At 40.1% G+C, this 21,373-nt stretch overlaps 1 protein-coding gene across 1 annotated transcript in view; it reads left to right on the top strand.

The window, feature by feature from the left end:
• Positions 1 to 2,173, top strand: part of LOC126480660 (beta-parvin) — a 116,923-nt gene extending 114,750 nt beyond the window's left edge. The window contains exon 9 of the mRNA XM_050103883.1: positions 102 to 2,173. Coding sequence (XP_049959840.1) covers positions 102 to 178 — 77 coding nt within the window. The 3' untranslated portion in view covers positions 179 to 2,173. The remainder of the gene's footprint in view (positions 1 to 101) is intronic.
• The last annotated feature ends 19,200 nt before the right edge of the window (positions 2,174 to 21,373 follow it).

Raw genomic sequence — 21,373 nt, 5'->3', positions numbered from 1 at the left:
TTTCATGACTAGTTAACCTTCCTGTTTAGAAATAGTCTATTATTCATCTGTTTTACAGTCAGGTGTTTCAAGAAGTCAATAATAATCTAACTTGTTTCCAGATATTGTCAACTTGGATCTGAAATCAACACTCAGAGTATTATATAATCTTTTCACAAAATACAAAAACTTGAGCTGAAGTTAAGCAGACTGGAGACAATCACTGTCTAGCATAGAAATAAGCTTAACACTTCCGCTGCGGCATCGGTGCAGGTGCGCAACTCTCCAGTGCGGCCCGGCAACGTGCGAGTGTGGGCCGGTAACACTCTGAAACGGCAGGTACTTTCATGAAACGGATTCGAAAGCTGTGCTTCCACGCTATCATCGCTCTGGAATTCTTCTGCAGCCTCTAAATGATAAGCTCCGTGGTATGCCTCGTCCTCCCTACACAGAAAATCAATGTCGTCTAGTACACTAAGTAACTGTTCCTCTGTCAGTTTAACACTTTTCCTGCTCCTTTTCACATTGGAAGGTCCAGGTGTCTGTTTATTAGTCACCATTACGAACAATATATGTTCGATAACGGACCACACAAAGGTGTACACGCTCTCATGCTAGCTTAGACGCTGCAACTAGACTGAGTAATCAGACAGTGAGCGCGGACGCTTATAAGCGTCAGCTACACTGGCTTGTGGCTTGTTTTGACGCTTATAAGCGTCAGCCGCAGCGAAGGTGTTAAGCCAAGAGCTTTACTAGTTGAGATTAACTATAATCACGGTAAACAGAAAATGAATGGTTGTCATAACAGGAACATTAAATACAGTATTGTCTTCATCAGTTTCAAAACTCATAACTTCATATTTGCTTGACACCACAGATTTAACAAAAATGTCACCTGTGGAGCATTGCTATCAGCAAAAGAACCACAGCCTACCTTTTGCTGACTGTAGATTTAAATGTGTCTTGTCTTCTGTAACCGGACAGTGCATGTCTGTTCTTAGTTTAAGTCATTATGTGCCTTTGTTCTCCAGAAATGTGTGTTTTTTCAATATGTCTATGTAGAGTAACCAGTGTGTTTTAGTAGTCCCTTGATCTGCAACTTTTATGTACAGTAGATCACAAAAAGGAGAATAGAAAATAAGAATTAATAGGTTAGATAAGAGTTTGACAACTCTTTTTGCAAGTTAATTACTTGCTGTGCCGATAATTCTGATCTCAGATTGTTTGATGTTGTCTTACTACATTGTTAGACACATTCAATATGTTTTAATTAACTTCATTACATGTAATTTTTTATTTATGTTTAAAACAAGATTTTGGTAATTTGTGTGTGACGTGTGCCTTCCATTACTTAAAATATGAATTAAGGTATAAGTAATTAATCAATGTGTGACAATTGTCTTCCATTATTTAAATTACAAATTAATGTGGAATAATTAATCAATGTGTGACAATTGTCTTCCATTACTTAATATACAGATTAATGTGGAATAATTAATCAATGTGTGACAATTGTCTTCCATTACTTAATATACAAATTAATGTAGAAGTAATTAATCTATGTATAACAGTTGCCTTCCATTATTTAAAATACAAATTAATATAGAAATAATTAATCATCTGTTGACCATTCCCTTTGCATCCCAAAACTATGATTTAATGAGATAATGATTGGCCACTAAAATGGTACTACCAATGTGATCACTGTTTCACTGGTCTGCCAGAATTGCAGTTAGTTTCATTAGATTTTGTTTACAATATTCTTTTCATTCACAGATCATTACTAATAAAATGATTGTTTGAGGTGCACTAATAGCTTACTGCTGTCAGCTTCTGTTATCCGCTTCTGCAGGCCATTAATTTGTTGGAGTTATGTAATCTCTTACATAGTTATAGTAAGACTACTGGTGCTAAACTTCAAGAGGATGGATAACATGAAGAAGACATAAAATTATCACTGCCAGGAAGAAAATATACGTATGTAAGGTTAGTTTGTGAAGTGCCTCTTTTTCACTGTGTCATTTATATTGTGCTTCCTTTATGCTGATACAAAAATGTTTGGGAAAGATGTCCTATGTGAACTAGATTCTTGCCATGAGAATTTGTATTACATTGAAAAATCTATAAATGTGTGCTAATCTATGAAATATATGCGCAGTGTTTAATAAAAGATTTTTATAAGATTCTCTCAAAATTATTTTTCTATTAAAAAACACAATCTTAGAACTTATTCGGTCCATCAAAATGGCACATACCTCGCATCAAAACAGTGTACACTGTTTTTTGGTTTCAGCTTGTGACATTAGTATATTGCTACACTGGTATCCAAAATTAATGAACTGCTATTTTCCTGACCTGTGTCTAATTCACGATATAATCATACAAACTGTAAACAAGACCTCCGTACCATCGTGTTCTGCACAGAAGATGGCATTCTGGTTAACAGACAACTGTGCCAGTGATGATGTCAGGCACCTATGAAACAAGGTAGTGTTTGCTGGGTAGCCCGACATCCACAGTCGCTGTGTACACAGTCACAGACAGTGCAGTATGGCACAGAGAAGATGCTACAGACTCTCTGCAGTGGAGGACCAGAGAAAGAAAGTAGGACACTCGCAAACTGATGTGGTCCGATGGCTTAGTGTGAATCATTCTGTTATTTCTTGAATGTAGCGACAGTGTATACAGTCAGAAACTGTGTCCCAAAGACACTGTAACTGAGCACTTGTAACTTCAGAAGAGAGGACCGTTATTTGACTGTAATGACACGACAGTACTGCCTTAGTACTGCACAGCAAGTGGCATGGGAGTTTGCAGCATACCCTGGACATGTATCGAGGCAAATGGTGTGCAGAGACTTTGGCAGAGTGGCCTTTACTGTTGGAGACCTGCTGCTTGTCTACCTCTGACATGTCTTCACAGAAGGGAATGTCTAGATTGGAGTCACCAACATGTCACCGTTTTGGTCGAACAGTGGACCAATGTTGTTTTAACAGATGAGTCCCGATTTGAGAGTGATTCTCAATGGATTTGGGTCTGGAGGGAACGTGGAACATCATTTTGGGATCCAAACATTGTAGAAAGAGACCGATATCAAGGAAGATCCCTAATGATGTGGGCAGAGATTATGTTTTTCACTTGAACCCCCCTTCATGAAATTGTAAGGGTGAAACAGCAACTGCTGTCAGGTATGGTGACAAGATCTTGGGACCTCATGTGCAGTTGTTGCGAGATGCTGTGGGTCCAGACTTTGTATTGATGGACAACAATGCTCCACCTCATAGAGCATGTGTGGTTGGTGTTTACTTGGTAATGGAACATATTGCACACATGACATGGCATGGCCTGCTCGCTCTCCCGATTTGAATCCCAGAGATCATGTCTGGGATGCACTAGGGAGGTAGCTTCCATCAGTCAGCATCCACCAACCACTCTCCAAAACTGTGAGCAGCTCTGCAGCAAGGATGGGTGTTATTGCCTCAATATGAGGCTGATGACATAATTCATAGCATGCCCCCTTGTTGTCAGGCCTGTATAGGTGTCAGAGGGGGTCACACCCCATATTAAGCACATTAACAAGTTGGTGGAATGTGTGTGCAAATCCATTAAGTTGGAAAAAATGAAGAACATTTTTGTCTACCACTATGCCTGTTGCAGATGTTTACATTTTGTGTTCTTCACATTGGTTTTTACTTTGTTATCACCTGTTCATACTGTTTTGTGGCAAAATAAACACAACCATGCTAAATTTCTGTTTGTTGCTTTAATTTTGGACACCAGTGTATAATAAATGTAAAAAAAAGTATGTATTGACACAAATTAGGAAGGTAAGTGGAAGTAATGCCGTGGATTTGACTGCAATTGCTTTCTGTTACATCACAACGCTGTTCTTAACTGTGGTTCTCTGTTTCAACAGTTGTGCATTGAGTCCTCCTTATCAGTGATGAAGCCCATCTTTGACTGCATGTGAAACTTAAAGTATCTACTCCAAATGGCACGCTGTGCGCTTCACCTTAGATTGATACTTACTTTCTGGTTTATCAAATTTCATTGACTAAATTTCTTAAATTACCTGAAGCAACTTTCTTGGGGCAATTTCAGATCTTTTGGTTCTGGACCAGGTAATAAGTTTGCTGTGGGCTTAACACTTTTTGGTTGGGCCTGAATCTTACAAGAGTACTGGTCCATTGCCATAGATGTCATATATCCTGAACTATTTGTTGAACAACGATATAAGCTTGCAGGCACATTCAATAGTGTATATGGATACTGTCTGCAAAATTTGGTGTGAATAGAGTTAGTAGTAAAGAAGTAATATATTAAAACATTATGCGTGAGAGACACAGCTCCTCCTCACAACTGTTAGGCATGAGCCACCAATCTATAAGGCAGAGACTGGTAATTGTGTGTGTGCTATGGATTGAAATATTATTCAAGCAACATTATGCAATTCTTGTCCTTCACTTTAGAAATTGACAGTTAACACACACAAGCATGAGTTGCACTTAGATTGTGTAATAACATTGTATGTGTCATGAACATTATTTCAATAAATCTCAATAGCACCTCTGATTTATTGTCACTGCAATGTATCAATTCAAACAATGAGCAAATTTGCATCTTTGACAAACAAGGGAAAAAGTTTGACCTTGAAAACATTGAACAGTAAAATATTACACAAAATACATTTTGACGTTATTCGTACAAGAAACAGCTCTCTCTAGAAATGTTCATAGTATCCATTATAAAAATATTCTCACTAATCATGTTATCATACGTTATGCCAGGCAGAATCCAGGATTGCTCGGACAGTCTCTATACTTATAAGTTTTGTCAGTATACTTGCCTTGTTTGGCACAATTTTACACCTCTTCCTCATGATTTGTTTTTTTTTCCTTCAGTTGATTCCTGCTTTTGCACAAATTTGTTCTTTTTATTCTGTAAGTATTTGTTGTAAAGGGATTGCAAACTGAAACATGTCAACATCATCTAGTCCTTCCTATTAGTCCTAGACATATTTGTAATGTATTTGACAATTGGCAGTGGTTCTGAGATTATTTGCTGCCACGAATTTATCACTTGTGTCGGTCTGTTCTGAAATTTGGTGGAATGAAACTAACATCACCTCTTCCATCCATTTTGAATGATCAACCTTGCAGATAGCGAGCAACTGTGTTTCCTTGGCTCGGTTTTCTAGGTACTGCATCTTAAGGAGCATTCCTCCTATTTAACTTTAGTGTTTCACAGCAGTGCATTTTCAGATTTAATAATGACACAGCAAACACAAGACTATTGTAATAATCGTACATGTAAATATGATGGCCAATATGCAGCTTCTCTGAAAAGCGTGAAACAACATTTTTAGTGTGAAATTTTCCACCAATATCGCCAAGTAATTGTACACAGCACACTCGTTTATAAAACCAACTGGAATGTTCAGCATATATATCTTCATGCCATATTTATGCCTTTTATTTTGTGTATATAATCGAATCATTAATTCATCTAAAGATAGGTCTCTTCTGATAATATGCTCGACACATTCATATACATGCTCATAATCACTAGCACTGGAAAACGCAATGTTTTGTCCTGTGTGGAATGTCGAAGGCACTTAGATTAACATGTTATGGAGGTGAGCGGTTATTGTTTATTGTGATTCCCTGCAGCACTTTTGTCTAAAGTGCTAGGAATAGACTCACTCAGTGTCAAATCTGGAATGTTTATCGCAAACACACTCAGTAAATTCTACACTTGTCGTGACACAGTTCGCTGCTTGACATCTGCGCTGATGCGAGGTTGGTCCGAAGATGTGGTGAAGAATGAAGACATTGTCGCTATGTTGTTTGGCACTGTAGTATTGTCCAAGCCTTGGTGGATATTTAGCAATTTTGCATGTGGAATTCATGAGCACTTGAGAGATGTTGTCGACATTGCTGAAGAAACAGTGAGGTTGTGCTGTTAGTAATGGCAGCATTCTCAATCGCGTAACCGACGTGGCAGATTTTTGGCTCAACAGCAAAATCGTGGTGTTATGTGGAAAATCACCGCTGAGGGAAATTGGATACCAGAGGTGTGAAATTGGAATAGTGACACGCCAGAGATATGATTTCCACACTATTTATTGCTGAGCATAATATACACAATTCATGTAATCATTATAAGCATACAGAGTATACTAACTCACCTTGCCGTCCGGACCAGTGATCTTCCTTTCCTCCAGTCATAGATGTTACACCACCACACCTTGATGACAAATAAAAAGCCAAAATGGGACAAACTTTAAGTGAATTGTCTACTGATCTGTTGAAAAATTCTAAGAAGTTATTGCCATATATAAATTGTCTAAACAGTTCTTCAGCTATCATACTTGCATCCGAGGAGGATGACTCAAAAGAAGACAAAAATACTAAATTCTGTAATTTTCTCATAGCACAGTCATTATATTTCTCGTGTCAGTTTTTGTACAAATGCTGAAATAATAAATATTGTGATATTTGTTCATGGAATAAGAAAAGCTACTATAATTGCTCAGCACAGGAAAGGAGACTGATTGATGACAAATAAAAAGCCAAAATGGGACAAACTTTAAGTGAATTGGCTACTGATCTGTTGAAAAATTCTAAGAAGTTATTGACATATATAAATTGTCTAAACAGTTCTTCAGCTATCATACTTGCATCCGAGGAGGATGACTCAAAAGAAGACAAAAATACTAAATTCTGTAATTTTCTCATAGCACAGTCATTATATTTCTCGTGTCAGTTTTTGTACAAATGCTGAAATAATAAATATTGTGATATTTGTTCATGGAATAAGAAAAGCTACTATAATTGCTCAGCACAGGAAAGGAGACTGGGCATGATAAGATTCTATCGTTCTATTCTATGTAGATAACATGAATGCACTTGCTCCTGTTCTACCAGTCATAGGTTCCTGGAATAATAGTGTTTCAAGTGACAACAAGGTGACACAAGCCATTCCCATTTATAATAAGAATTATCAGATTGATGCTCCTGACTATAGGTTTACTTCAATGACATTTTATGCTTACATGTTATGACTGGTTCGAGATTCTGAACCACCTCTAGGAATTGATACCGATCCTACAAATGGTGATAGTGCGAAACTGTTCAAGTAGTTCAGTGTCTCGAAATAGTTATTTCCAGGCAATTTTTCTTGACTTCAGACATGTTGGTACAGTTTTGTACTGTTGCCTAGAGAAGAAAATGCAAACTGATAGAGAACTACACCTGCTCTGTGATTCAGATTAGCGGGTCTTAGGAGACAGAACTTAGTACTTCATCCTTAAGAGTGTAAAAATCATTAGATGTCAATTAGCTTCACACTTACCATAGGGGAATGTTTGCAGTGCCTAGTGTGGATTTTGCAAGAGATTGAGCAGCGGGATTCATGATAATGGGCATTCTATAGGTAGACCAAAGTGAGAGGGAGACTTGAGACTTGCTTGGCTGGCTTACATTCTGTAAGGTGGACTGGAGGATGATGATGAGGAGCATAATAAACTCAAAAAATAAAATTAACATCCAATGTTTATTTAGAATATCAGTTACAGAATTAACCTCCCTAGCACAATAGTAGCCAAGTCCTTCTACAGACTTTTTTGCAGTGAACACACAGTGCGTAGCAGGGCGATCACTCTGTTGTAGAAATAATTCAAAAGCCAAGATTGCTTAAATACTGTTTACTGGATAACTGGTTTCAACACACTAAACGTGCATCATCGGATCTGTGAAGATATAACATGACAGGTTTGAGGGAGGGCTTACTTGAGTTACACTATATACATTACTATTAGTACAGTACCAAATATCTGAATGTAGATTAACATTTATACACCATACATGAGGCAGACCAGCTGATATAAAATCAGTCACAAAAAAATAAAAAACAACTGCTCTCATGGTCATTCTTTTCCATAAGGTATGTAAAACTGAAGTCACAATTTAAAACCATTTGGTACATGACCGCTGCTCAACTAATAACGGTCGGCATCACACTGCCCTATTCCGCGCAGGTTTACCTGCTGCGATTCTAGTGGTTCACAACTGGCCACTAGATAGCGTTGTCCGAACAGTGCACACACAGTCCCACTCATTACTACTACAATACAACTTTACTATTACTGCTAATCAAATACCCATGCAAAAAACACTTTTGCATACACTTACTGCACATACTGTTAAGTACATCAATTACAGAGTAAAAACATCTGAAGCACAGGCATTATCCATATTAGTGCCATACAAAACTACATATTATAATTTACCCTTATTTATAATTCATATATGGAAGTCCGGAATTTACACATAGTAAGCTGTTCATTACGCAACTTAGATACACTGTGACGAGTGATTAAAACCTATATGCTGGGCTTTACCTGTCTGGGCACTATGGTCTTAGGTATTGTGAGCGCTAAAAAAGTACTAATGTGCTATAAAAGGCTCTCACCATCTATGCATTCATTATGAACGTAGTACGGACCAACTATGAAAACCTGCATAGGCACATGAAATTAAGGAAGTGCCCAGAAGGTAAAGCCCAGCATATAGGTTTTAATCACTCGTCACAGTGTATCTAAGTTGTGTTACGAACAGCTTACTATGTGTAAGTTCCTGACTTCCATGTATGAATAAAGGTAAATTATAATATGTAGTTTTGTATGGCACTAATATGGATAATGCCCGTGCTTCAGATGTTTTTACTCTGTAATTGACGCACTAGTATGTATAGTATGCACAGCATGTATAGTATGTACAGTAAGTGTATGCGAAAGTGTTTTTTGCATAGGTATTTGATTAGCAGTAATAGTAAAGTTGTATTGTAGTAGTAATGAGTGGCCATACCATGGGACTGTGTGTGCACTGCTTGGACAGCGCTATTTAGTAGCAGGTTGTGAACCATTAGAATTGCAACAGGTCAACCTGCGCGGAATAGGGCAGTGTGATGCCGACCGTTGTTATTTAGTCGAGCAGCGGTCAAGTTCCAAATATTTTTACCTTGTGACTTTGGTTTTACATATCTTATAGAAAAGAATGACCATGAGAGCAGTTGTTTTTTATTTTTTTTGACAATGATTTTATATCAGCTGGTCTGCCTCATGTATTGTGATATCCAAATAGTTTATAAATGTTAATCTACATTCAGGTATGTGGTAATGTACTAATAGTAATGGATATAGTGTAACTCATGAAAGCCCTCCCTCAAACCTGTCACGTTATATCTTCACAGATCCGACGATGGTACCTTTAGTGTGTTGAAACCGGTTATTCAGTAAACAGTATTTAAGCGTTCTTGGCTTTTGAATTATTTCTCCTTCTAAAGAGACAGTGACTGTTACCACTCTTGCCTACTCACTGAAATAAAAGACCAGCAGAGCCTTGCAGGTCACTCAGTGCCTCCAGCCTGTAAATATGGCTGCATCTGTCCAAGATTGCTTTTCAATGTCTCAGACTTCTACTCTGACTTGTAACTGACTTCTTCTGGACACTCAGTCCCGGAATGTTGTTAGTTTTCCCATCAGACCCCTCCTGCTGTAGAAGCGGCATAATATTGAAGGGTTTTTATCTCCTTATTTCCTATCTTTGTGCATTGTTTTTAAGAGACTGTGCAGAGGGTAGGGAAGCCTTTCCCTGTATGGTCTCAATCTGTGTCCTAAGCCCTTCATTGGCGTCTAATAGCTTAGTGTATTACCCTTCACAAGCACTATCTCTTACGGTTTTTGTTCTTTTTCATTTCTTACCTATTCATTGCCTAAGTACCTCACTTCATTAATTCTGTCTCCTTCCTCATTCCTTTATCATTTAAGGAACTTCCTTGATTATTTATGTCACATAAATTAGTTCCTTTCTACGCTGAAGAGCCAAAGAAACTGGTACACCTGCCACTCTGTAGCAATTCTGGGTGTGTGGGGTGTCACATTGTCCTGCTGGAATTGCCTAAGTCCGTCGGAATTCACAATGGATGTGAATGGATGCAGGTTATCAGGCAGGATGCTTACGTACTTGTCACCTGTCAGAGTCATACCTAGCTGTATCAGGGGTCCAATATCACTCCAACTGCACATGCCACACACTGTTACAGAGACTCCACCAGTGTGAATAGTCCTCTGCTGACATGCAGGGTCCATGGATTCATGAGGTTATCTCCATATCAGTACACACCCATCTGTTTGATACAATTTGAAACGAGACTTGTCCGACCAAGCAACACGTTTCCAGTCATCAACAGCCCAATGTCGGTGTTGAAGGGCCTGGGCGAGGCATAAAGCTTTGTCGTGCAGTCATCAAGGGTACTGCGCCTTCGGTTGCAAAAGCCCATATTGATGATGTTTCACATGCTGACATTTGTTGATGGCCAGCATTGAAATCTACAGCAATTTGCGGAAGGGTTGCGTTGCACTTCTGTCAGGTTGAACAATTCTCATCAGTCGTCGTTGGTCCCATTCTTGCAGTGTCTATTTCCAACCGCAGTGATGTTGGAGATTTTATGTTTTACAGAGTTCCCGATATTCACAATATGCAGGGAAAATCCCCACTTCATCGCTACCTCGGAGATTCTGTGTCCGATCGCTCGTGTGCCGACTGTAGCACCATGTTGAAACTCACTTAAATCTTGATAACCTGCTATTGTAGCAGCAGTAAGTGATCTAACAACTGTGTTGCTGCCTGCAGCACTATATTCTGCCTGTTTACATCTCTCTGTATTTGGATACACATGCCCATTCCAGTTTCTTTGGCACTTCAATGTATATTGTTTCCAGGATTTGGCTTTTCATTGTGAACATACCACCACCTTCCTTGGGAAAATAGGTGTTACTCTTCAGAGTAGTGTCAATTAACCTGGTTCTTGAAGGACATTCTGAAGGATCCATGTCGGCTGTTGTCTGCACTTATTTACTTTATTTAATTTCACAAGCTCACCAATTTCAAACCTACAAACCATTATAAAGTGCTGTAGTATCAAATTATTTAGCAGGGAACATGGTAGTTCTGAAAGCAAGCACAAATGTGAAAAAGTGTCAAATTTAAAGTAGAATGTTTACTGACTACACTAATAACCACTGTAGAAACTATTGTCATGTTGTTAGGCACTGCATGTGCTCACTTTCATTGTTAAAAATTGACCAGTCATGTGAAATTAAATAAAGTAAATGTATGTAAACAACAGCTGAGGTAGATGGGCACAGTATCCTTAACAAACATGCAGCTTGGTACCTCACATAAAGAAAGTGATTCATCTGATTCTTTATTGTGGATTACTTTTTTTTATTTTGCAAATGAATATATTACTACATCAGTAAGTGTTTTAAATTACAATGTTGTCCCTATAAAGGACACAGTGACATACTCCCTCCCAGGATAACAGTACTTTTTTTCTGAAATTTAATTGTATTTCTAAAAGATACTCATTTGTCTTAGTCTGAGGACTCCTTTAATAAAGTATTCTCCTTCCAGTATTTCTATTAACAGGTTGTCTTGATAATATATTTTTCTGGACATTGGTTTCATCTAACAAAATGTTTTCCAGAGCAGTCAATGTCAAATTAGTTCCATATTGCCTTAAAACAATCTTTGTAATATTAACCCTGTTTGCAGCAGCATTTGAATACGACCAGTATAACCAGTGTTATACTTGCTTATGTAGTAACAAAAATGTGTTAAGCTTCTCAAGTGTGTCATCTCCTCCTGCTGTTTTGAGTCATCTATATTACTTAGCAGCTAACACGGTTCGTGATATTTGGTCCCAATGCAGGTTGCCCATCTAACAGATTCTGGGGACTACAAAAATTTGATTTTCAAGTGTTTCATATAATTACTGACCGAATTTAAAAATTGAAAATGCTTTCTTAGTTACCCATTAAAAGACATGCGAAAAGTCTAACACAGTAGGACAAGTATTAGCAATTTGCGATGGACTTCAAGAATATTTTCAAACCTTTTCCTCGCTTAGATGCTTAACATCAAATATTGAACACATTAACTCATTTGTAAAGCACCATAATCAGAAGTTTGGAGCTGTTTTGTACTTGGGTGTTCGATTCTTTACAAAATCAGGGATTTACTGGTTCTCTTTAAATCATTTAACCTTTCTCCTCTACAACTTTCAAGTCACAGAGTTGGCTAACCATATGGTCTAAGGGCAAATCTAAATCTAACATGGAAATGTTAGTTCTTTTTCCAAATTTATATGTTTTGTCATTTCTTCCTTAGTTGTTGTGGTATATATAATTTTGTCTGTCTGTATGAAGACTCTTGTTCCACACACTTTACATTTTCCAACTCCTTTCATAAGCACATCATTTGGGGCCTGTTACCTGCATAGTACTGTCAGTCCGTCCTCTTTAGAAACTACATTCAACCGTCAAATTAAAGCTACAATATTCTCTTCACACAGTCATTTGGAATTTTACTTATTAGGGACAACTTTGCTTCACACTCTTCCTGCTCAAAAGTTAATATCAGTGGAAAAGTTTTTCTGCACAACTGTTTGTTCTTGTTTAATTCTTTACAATTAAACTGTTAAGCCAACAGCTTTACATACTGACTTTTTGCTCCAACAGTTATGAAAAATTCTTTGTCTGGTTACATAAAAACATAGGTTTCTTTTTTACTAAAAAATCTGTTGGTGATGGAAACACTTTGCACAAATTGAACACAATATCAACAACTAAGACAATATTTATTATGTAACATGATATAGTCCAGTTAACTTCAGCAGTAAATACCTTGATGACTCCGCTAGAGAAACAGGAAATTTATGTTTTTTAACTCATATTACACAAGGAACTTTACCATTTGTATGAGATTTATTATCTGCAGCTGCAATATGCCCATTTGTTCATTCACAACCTCATTTATCCTATGCTCATATTGTTTGTATTTCCCCAAATTTGTCTGATGATTACAACACTGGTTCACATATTGTTACAAACAATGTGACTTTTTTTTCAGTTCCATGTCTGTTTTGTTAACACAAGACTTAATGAACCTTTCCATTCCTAATTTTAAAGTGCTTTAATTTTATTTTGCATGACTTATTGTTCTATTTACTCCAGATAAAGTGTTGTTGTTACTGCCACTTGATCCAGACTTACATACTGTCAATGCTGCAGTCCTTGCAGAACCTTGGCTTTCTTTGTCACCTGCCTCCATTCTTTGTCCACTGCTTTCCTTCTCCAGTTTGTGACTCCCATTGCTCTGAGACACTTCTCCATATCTTCAAGTCACCTTTTCCTGGGTCTTCCTCTTCTGCTTCTCCCCTTGGGGGCTTTCCTATAAACTCTTTCTTAATACATTAAATTTCTGGCATTACTCTGTACATCATCAGGCCATTTTATTCTTCCTTTCTTGATTTTCACCACAATATTCATCTGCCAAAAAGTATCTGTAGTTCTGCATCTCCATTCTCATGCTTTCTTCATCTCTCACTGCCTCAACTATCTTTTTCAAAATCTCAATAGCTATCCTCCTTTCTTTGTAGTCTTCTCCCAGCCTTCTGATGCCTGCATTACTGTTGTCAAATATATTTGAATTTTCGTATTCCTACTAATGGACATGAATGCACTATGTGATCTAAAGTATATGGGCACTTGGCTGAATATGACTTAACATTTGTGGTGCCCTCCACCAGTAATGCTGGAATTCAATACGATGTTGGCCCACCCTTAGCCTTGATGACAACTTCCACTCTCGCAGCCATACGTTTAATCAGCTGCTGAAAGGTTTCAGGGGAATGGCAGCCCATTCTTCACAAAGTGCTGCACTGAGGAGAGGTATCAATGTCAGTCAGTGAGACCTGGCACGAAGTCAGTATTCCAAAACATACCAAAGGTGTTCTATAGGATTCAGGTCAGGGCTCTGTGCAAGCCAGTCCATTACAGGGATGTTATTGTCGTGTAACTACTTCACCACAGACCATGCGTTACGAATAGGTGTGCTCGATCGTGTTGAAAGATGCAGTCGCCATCCCCAAATTGCTTTTCAACAGTCAGAAGCAAGAAGGTGCTTAGAACATCAGTGTAGGCCTGTGCTGTGATAGTGCCACACAAAACAATAAAGGGTGCAAGCCCCCTCCATGAAAAACATGACCACACCATAATACCATTGCCTCCGAATTTTACTGTTGGCACTACACACGCTGGAAGATGACATTCACCAAGCACTCTCCAAACACAAATCCTGCCATCGGATCGCCACATTGTGTATCGTGATTCGTCACTGCACACAACTATTTTCCATTGTACAGTCGTCCAATGTTTACTCTCCTTACACCAAGCGAGGTGTTGTTTGGCATTTACCGGTGTGATGTGTGACTTATGTGCAGGTGCTGGACCATGAAATATGAGTTTTCTAACCTCCCGCCTATCTGCCATAGTACTTGCAGTGGATCGTGATGCAGTTTGGAACTCCTGTGTGATTGTCTGGATAGGCGTCTGCCTATTACACATTACGACCCTCTTCAACTGACGGCGTTCTCTGTCAGTCAACAGACGAGGTTGGCCTGTATGCTTTTGTGCTGTATGTGTCCCTTCACATTTCCACTTAACTATCACATCAGAAACAGTGGACCTAGGAATGTTTAGGAGTGTAGAAATCTCGCATACAGATGTATGACACAAGTGACACCCAATCACCTGACCACATTCAAAGTCTGTGAGTTCCGTGGAACGCCCCATTCTGCTCTCTCATGACATCTAATGAGTACTGAGGTCACTGATATGGAGTACCTGGCAGTAAGTGGCAGCACAGTACACTGAATATGAAAAACGTATGTTTTTAGGGGTGTCCGAATACTTTTGATCACACAGTGTATATTCTGTGAGGAATAATAACATTGGTTGCCACCTGCTATCCTTTTTTGAATTTCTACGGCTATGCTGTTATCGTCTGTTATTATTGAACATGGATATTGGAACTTTTCCACTGTTTGGTACTCTTTCCCATTTATTTTTAATGAAGTCTCTCCTCTCTCCCCACCAGGATTTCCCATCATCATATACATGACTTTAACTACACTCCTGGAAATGGAAAAAAGAACACATTGACACCGGTGTGTCAGACCCACCATACTTGCTCCGTTCACTGCGAGAGGGCTGTACAAGCAATGATCACACGCACGGCACAGCGGACACACCAGGAACCGCGGTGTTGGCCGTCGAATGGCGCTAGCTGCGCAGCATTTGTGCACCGCCGCCATCAGTGTCAGCCAGTTTGCTGTGGCATACGGAGCTCCATCGCAGTCTTTAACACTGGTAGCATGCCGCGACAGAGTGGACGTGAACTGTATGTGCAGTTGACGGACTTTGAGCGAGGGCGTATAGTGGGCATGCGGGAGGCCGGGTGGACGTACCGCCGAATTGCTCAACACGTGGGGCGTGAGGTCTCCACAGTACATCGATGTTGTCGCCAGTGGTCGGCAGAAGGTGCACGTGCCCGTCGACCTGGGACAGGACCGCAGCGACGCACGGATGCACGCCAAGACCGTAGGATCCTACGCAGTGCCGTAGGGGACCGCACCGCCACTTCCCAGCAAATTAGGGACACTGTTGCTCCTGGGGTATCGGCGAGGACCATTCGCAACCGTCTCCATGAAGCTGGGCTACGGTCCCGCACACCGTTAGGCCGTCTTCCGCTCACGCCCCAACATCGTGCAGCCCGCCTCCAGTGGTGTCGCGACAGGCGTGAATGGAGGGACGAATGGAGACGTGTCGTCTTCAGCGATGAGAGTCGCTTCTGCCTTGGTGCCAATGATGGTCGTATGCGTGTTTGGTGCCATGCAGGTGAGCGCCACAATCAGGACTGCATACGACCGAGGCACACAGGGCCAACACCCGGCATCATGGTGTGGGGAGCGATCTCCTACACTGGCCGTACACCACTGGTGATCGTCGAGGGGACACTGAATAGTGCACGGTACATCCAAACCGTCATCGAACCCATCGTTCTACCATTCCTAGACCGGCAAGGGAACTTGCTGTTCCAACAGGACAATGCACGTCCGCATGTATCCCGTGCCACCCAACGTGCTCTAGAAGGTGTAAGTCAACTACCCTGGCCAGCAAGATCTCCGGATCTGTCCCCATTGAGCATGTTTGGGACTGGATGAAGCGTCGTCTCACGCGGTCTGCACGTCCAGCACGAACGCTGGTCCAACTGAGGCGCCAGGTGGAAATGGCATGGCAAGCCGTTTCACAGGACTACATCCAGCATCTCTACGATTGTCTCCATGGGAGAATAGCAGCCTGCATTGCTGTGAAAGGTGGATATACACTGTACTAGTGCCGATATTGTGCATGCTCTGTTGCCTGTGTCTATGTGCCTGTGGTTCTGTCAGTGTGATCATGTGATGTATCTGACCCCAGGAATGTGTCAATAAAGTTTCCCCTTCCTGGGACAATGAATTCACGGTGTTCTTATTTCAATTTCCAGGAGTGTATATTCACTTCCAGTCCTAACTCTTATGCTGCCACTTCCAATGCAGCACAATTATCCTCCAAAGCTCTGACATTCCTTGCAATTAACATTGCATCATCAGTGTTTGCCACCACCTAGACCTGCCCGTTAAATATAGTTCCCCATGTTTGTTGCACTTGCTGAATCACCTTCCCTAGTGTGAAGTTAATGAGAAGCACAGAAATCACATCTCCCTGCTGCACCATTCCTTTTATCTTTGTTGATTTCCTCCTCCAGTTTGGAGTAAAATGCACCATTCTCATCTTCACTGATTCCTCCATAGGTGCAGCATAGGCACACATCATAGTAACACTGAGAAATTTTGCTCTAAATTTCAAAGAAAACAACATGTCACTAACTGCTTCAAAACTAATTATATTTGCCTTCACTGAGCTGTGTACACCCATGATGACCTGTATCCCCACCGCTATACATCAGCATGCTTCCCTGGTCCAATCATTCCTTGTCCTTTTCATTATATTTTTTGTAGTGCAGAGCCGTGCACTGCAGTTAGTTCCATGTCTAATGGACAAACAGATGTAGGAAAGAAATGGAAAGGAATGGTTGTGACTGACACAGCTAATTTAAATGATAATGCTGAAGGGAAAACTCCAACAATTAGAGAAGCAATGAATATACAACTAAAGATGACACAGACAAGAGCAAATGAACTGAAAGTGGAATTAAAAGAGAAAATATTGCAATGGGTGACAGAGCAGGTGTTATTAATTGGCAGGTTGGAACAACTACAAAAAGAAAATGAAAGTTATATAGAAAATTCACAAAAACCAGCAAAAACATATGCAAATTCGGTACTAACAGTGCCACCTTGTAGAGATGTAAGCAAAACAGCTCCTCCAGCTGAAATTGCGGCAGCCCAAACAGTGCAACAAAATACATTGTTCATAAGGTAAAGAACAATTGAAGAGGCAAAGGTAGTGCACCAAAAACTAATGACCTTAATAAATCCCACAAAAGAGAAAATTTGGATAACAAATATCAAGTTAACCAATAATGTAGTCATCATGACAAGTGCTTCACAAAGTGACATGGAAAAGATAATGAACAACAAAAAGATGCGAGAGAGACTGATTTGTGAGCAGCCTAAGAAAAAAAAAAGAGACCTTCAGTGATACTCTACGACATCACAGAGGACACAGATGCAAAGACACTAAATGACACAATATAAATGCAGAACCTTGAAAGTGAACTGTATAAGGAAAGCTTTGAAACTGGATTTACAGTACAATTCAGGACAGGACCAAGGGGAAGAAAAGTGCTCCATCAAGTTATTGAAGTGCGTTCCGAGGTTGGAACAACTCTCATGAAGTGACAAAAAGTATATCTTGGGTTACATTTGATTTCAGTGAAAGACTGTCTAGTACTGAGGTGCTGCATTCAATTCCAAGACCTTGGTCATTTGGCAAAATATTGTGATAAACAAGTAATTTGTGGACATTGTAGAGAAGGACGCCATATAAGAAAAGACTGCAATAAAATCAAACAAGTGGCAGTCTGTGTGCCATGTAAATATAGGGGTAAAAATGCACAGGGAAGCGAGACGAATGTTACACATATCAAAACCTCCTAACAAGGTGGATTTTAGGTAGGTGTCTCTTAATACTAGAAAGCAATCAGGGCTCTAATGACACCATCAAGTGCCCTCTATGTAGTAAACATAAATCACCATCGAGGAGGAAAAGGGACGCCAAAAGAGTGAAGAATTTCTAGCAAAAAGTGAGCAGTAAGTACCATAGAAAAGAGCATGCAACACAGACCAAAATAGAACTTCATGCACCTATGAAAAAGCACTAAAGAAGTTTTTTTGCAAAAATTCAGAACTATGTAGTATAACAGAGAAGCAAAATAAGGGACAGATGTAGGAGTGACAAATGATATAGGCAATCAGGGTTTTGTGACAAACTGGGCAGTTGTACGTAGAATGCGACAGCATCCATCCTGAGGAATACACTGCACTGCCTACAGAAGCAAAAGAAGATTCGCCAATCCAGAACGTGAATCTGTAACAAAAACATGAGACTCAAGAGCTATTTGTACAGGAAACAATCACCTACTACAAAGAAGTAAACAATAAAACACAGACCAGAACAGATCCACGACAGATTTATCAAAGCTTAAAGGAAGTTATGCAACTCACTAGACTGGAAGATCCCCGACAGATTTATCAAAGCTTAAAGGAAGTTATGCAACTCACTAGACTGGAAGAACCGATGACATTTACTACAGTGTTCAGATATCTAGTAAGGTAAAAACATCCAGAAGGGGAGCATACTACTTTTTCTGTGCCTGATAGCGTAGGTATAATCCATCTCAAAGTGAACAATCTGCCAATAGAAGTGGGAAAGATGGAGAAGTTACTGAAGCAGATTTCTGCCACAAGAAATGAATCATTATCCTTAGATATGTTGTACAAGCACTTTGTGATGATGGGTGATCGTATAGCATTGGGTTGTTACAAGCAAGTAGGGCAAGACTGTCGAATAAACACTCATCATTCCTAATGCAGATAAAGATAGGACAGCTTAATGCTAAGAAAAGTGTCAGCATGAGGCTACAAAAGTGGCAGAAGAGTTGCAGTTAGATATATTGGGCCTCCAAGAACTGTGTATGAATATAGGAAAGATTCCCAGTATGCTAATAACTGTCCAGATAGTCACAAACGGGCAGTGTCCTATGGCAGCGATAATAGTACTTAACAACACCATAACAGTGACAAAATATTACAATACTGTTCAGAACACATAATCTGTGTGGAAATGTTAGCTGGAAGGGAGAGTTGCATCCTGGTTTCAAAGTATTTTCAATTTAGTGATGAGACTGATGAGTATTTACTAAGACTAAAGGATATTAGTCACCTAGTACTCCATTGACGCAAATGTGAAGTCAGTATTGTGCCAGTGGCGCGCAGTGTGAAAGGCTGGGAGGCTGAGAATGGAATGACATCGAGTGACCATAATATCATACACTATACCATCACTGCAAGGGGAATCCAAAATGCCACAGTAAATGTGTGCATAAGGCCCAAATATAAGATCGAGGGAAGAACTAAGAAGGGTGTTTCAGTGTCCAGGAAGTCCATCGCTGGGTGACAATGTAGGTGTTAAAGCACAAGAACTGACAGTGGCTATACGTAGAACAATGGAGGCATCGATACTTGTCAGCGGAGGTCCTACCAGAGGAGTATCTCGCAACTGGACAGAGAAGTTTCAGAAACTAAGATGTGAAACAAGAAGAGCTAGAAAGCTATACTGGAGCCACATGACCCAAGAAGAAAAAGTGTGAAGATCATACATCTATATCTACATTTATACTCCGCAAGCCACCCAACGGTGTGTGGCTGAGGGCATTTTACGTGCCACTGTCATTACCTCCCTTTCCTGTTCCAGTCGCGTATGGTTCGCAGGAAGAACGACTGCCAGAAAGCCTGCGTGCACCCTCAAATTTCTCTAATTTTACATTCGTGATCTCCTCGGGAGGTATAAGTAGGGGGAAGCAATATATTCGATACCTCATCCAGAAATGCACCCTCTCGAAACGCGCCTCTCTTCTTTGGAACTTCTCTATCTCCTCTGTCAACCCGACCTGGTACGGATCCCACACTGGTGAGGAATACTCAAGTACAGGTCGAACGAGTGTTTTGTAAGCCACCTCCTTTGTTGATGGACTACATTTTCTAAGAACCCTCCCAATGAATCTCAAGCTGGCACCCGCCTTACCAACAATTAATTTTATATGATCATTCCACTTCAAATTGTTCCATATGCACACTCCTAGGTATTTTACAGAAGTAACTGCTACCAGTGTTTGTTCCACTATTATATAATCATACAATAAAGGATCCTTCTTTCTATGTATTCGCAATACATTACATGTATCTATGTTAAGGGTCAGTTGCCACTCCCTCCATCAAGTGCCTATCCGCTGCAGATCTTCCTGCATTTTGCTGCAATTTTCTAATGCTTCGACTTCTCTGTATACTACAGCATCATCCGCGAAAAGCCGCATGGAACTTCTGACACTATCTACTAGGTCATTCATATATATTGTGAAAAGCAATGGTCCCATAACACTCCCCTGTGGCACGCCAGAGGTTACTTTAATGTCTGTAGACATCCCTCCATTGAGGACAACATGCTGTGTTCTGCTTGCTAAAAACTCTTCAATCCAACCACACAGCTGGTCTGATATTCCGTAGGCTCTTACTTTGTTTATCAGGCGACAGTGCGGAACTGTATCGAACGCCTTCCGGAAGTCAAGGAAAATGGCGTCTACCTGGGAGCCTGAATCTAATATTTTCTGGGTCTCATGAACAAATAAAGCGAGTCGGGTCTCACACGATCGCTGTTTCCGGAGTCCGTGTTGATTCCTACAGGGTAGATTCTGGGTTTCCAGAAATGACGACATGATATGCGAGCAAAAAACATGTTCTAAAATTCTACAACAGGTTGATGTCAGAGATATAGGCCTATAGTTTTGCGCATCTGCTCAACTACCCTTCTTGAAAACTGGAATAACCTGTGCTCTTTTCCAATCATTTGGAATCTTCTGTTCCTCTAGAGACTTGCGGTACACGGCTGTTAGAAGGGGGGCAAGTTCTTTCGCGTACTCTGTGTATCCCATCAGGTCCAGTGGACTTTCCTCTGTTGAGTGATTTCAGTTGCTTTTCTATTCCTTGGACACTTATTTCGATGTCAGCCATTTTTCCGTTCATGCAAGGATTTAGAGAAGGAACTGCAGTGTGGTCTTCCTCTGTGAAACAGCTTTGGAAAAAGGTGTTTAATATTTCAGCTTTATGCATGTCATCCTCTGTTTCAATGCCATTATCATCCCAGAGTGTCTGGATATGCAGTTTCAATCAACTTACTGATTTAACGTAAGACCAGAACTTCCTAGGGTTT

This window comes from Schistocerca serialis, chromosome 5 (genome assembly GCF_023864345.2).
Source record: "Schistocerca serialis cubense isolate TAMUIC-IGC-003099 chromosome 5, iqSchSeri2.2, whole genome shotgun sequence".
Classification (NCBI taxonomy): Eukaryota; Metazoa; Arthropoda; class Insecta; order Orthoptera; family Acrididae; genus Schistocerca; species Schistocerca serialis.
This window is presented reverse-complemented; position numbering and strand designations above follow the sequence as displayed.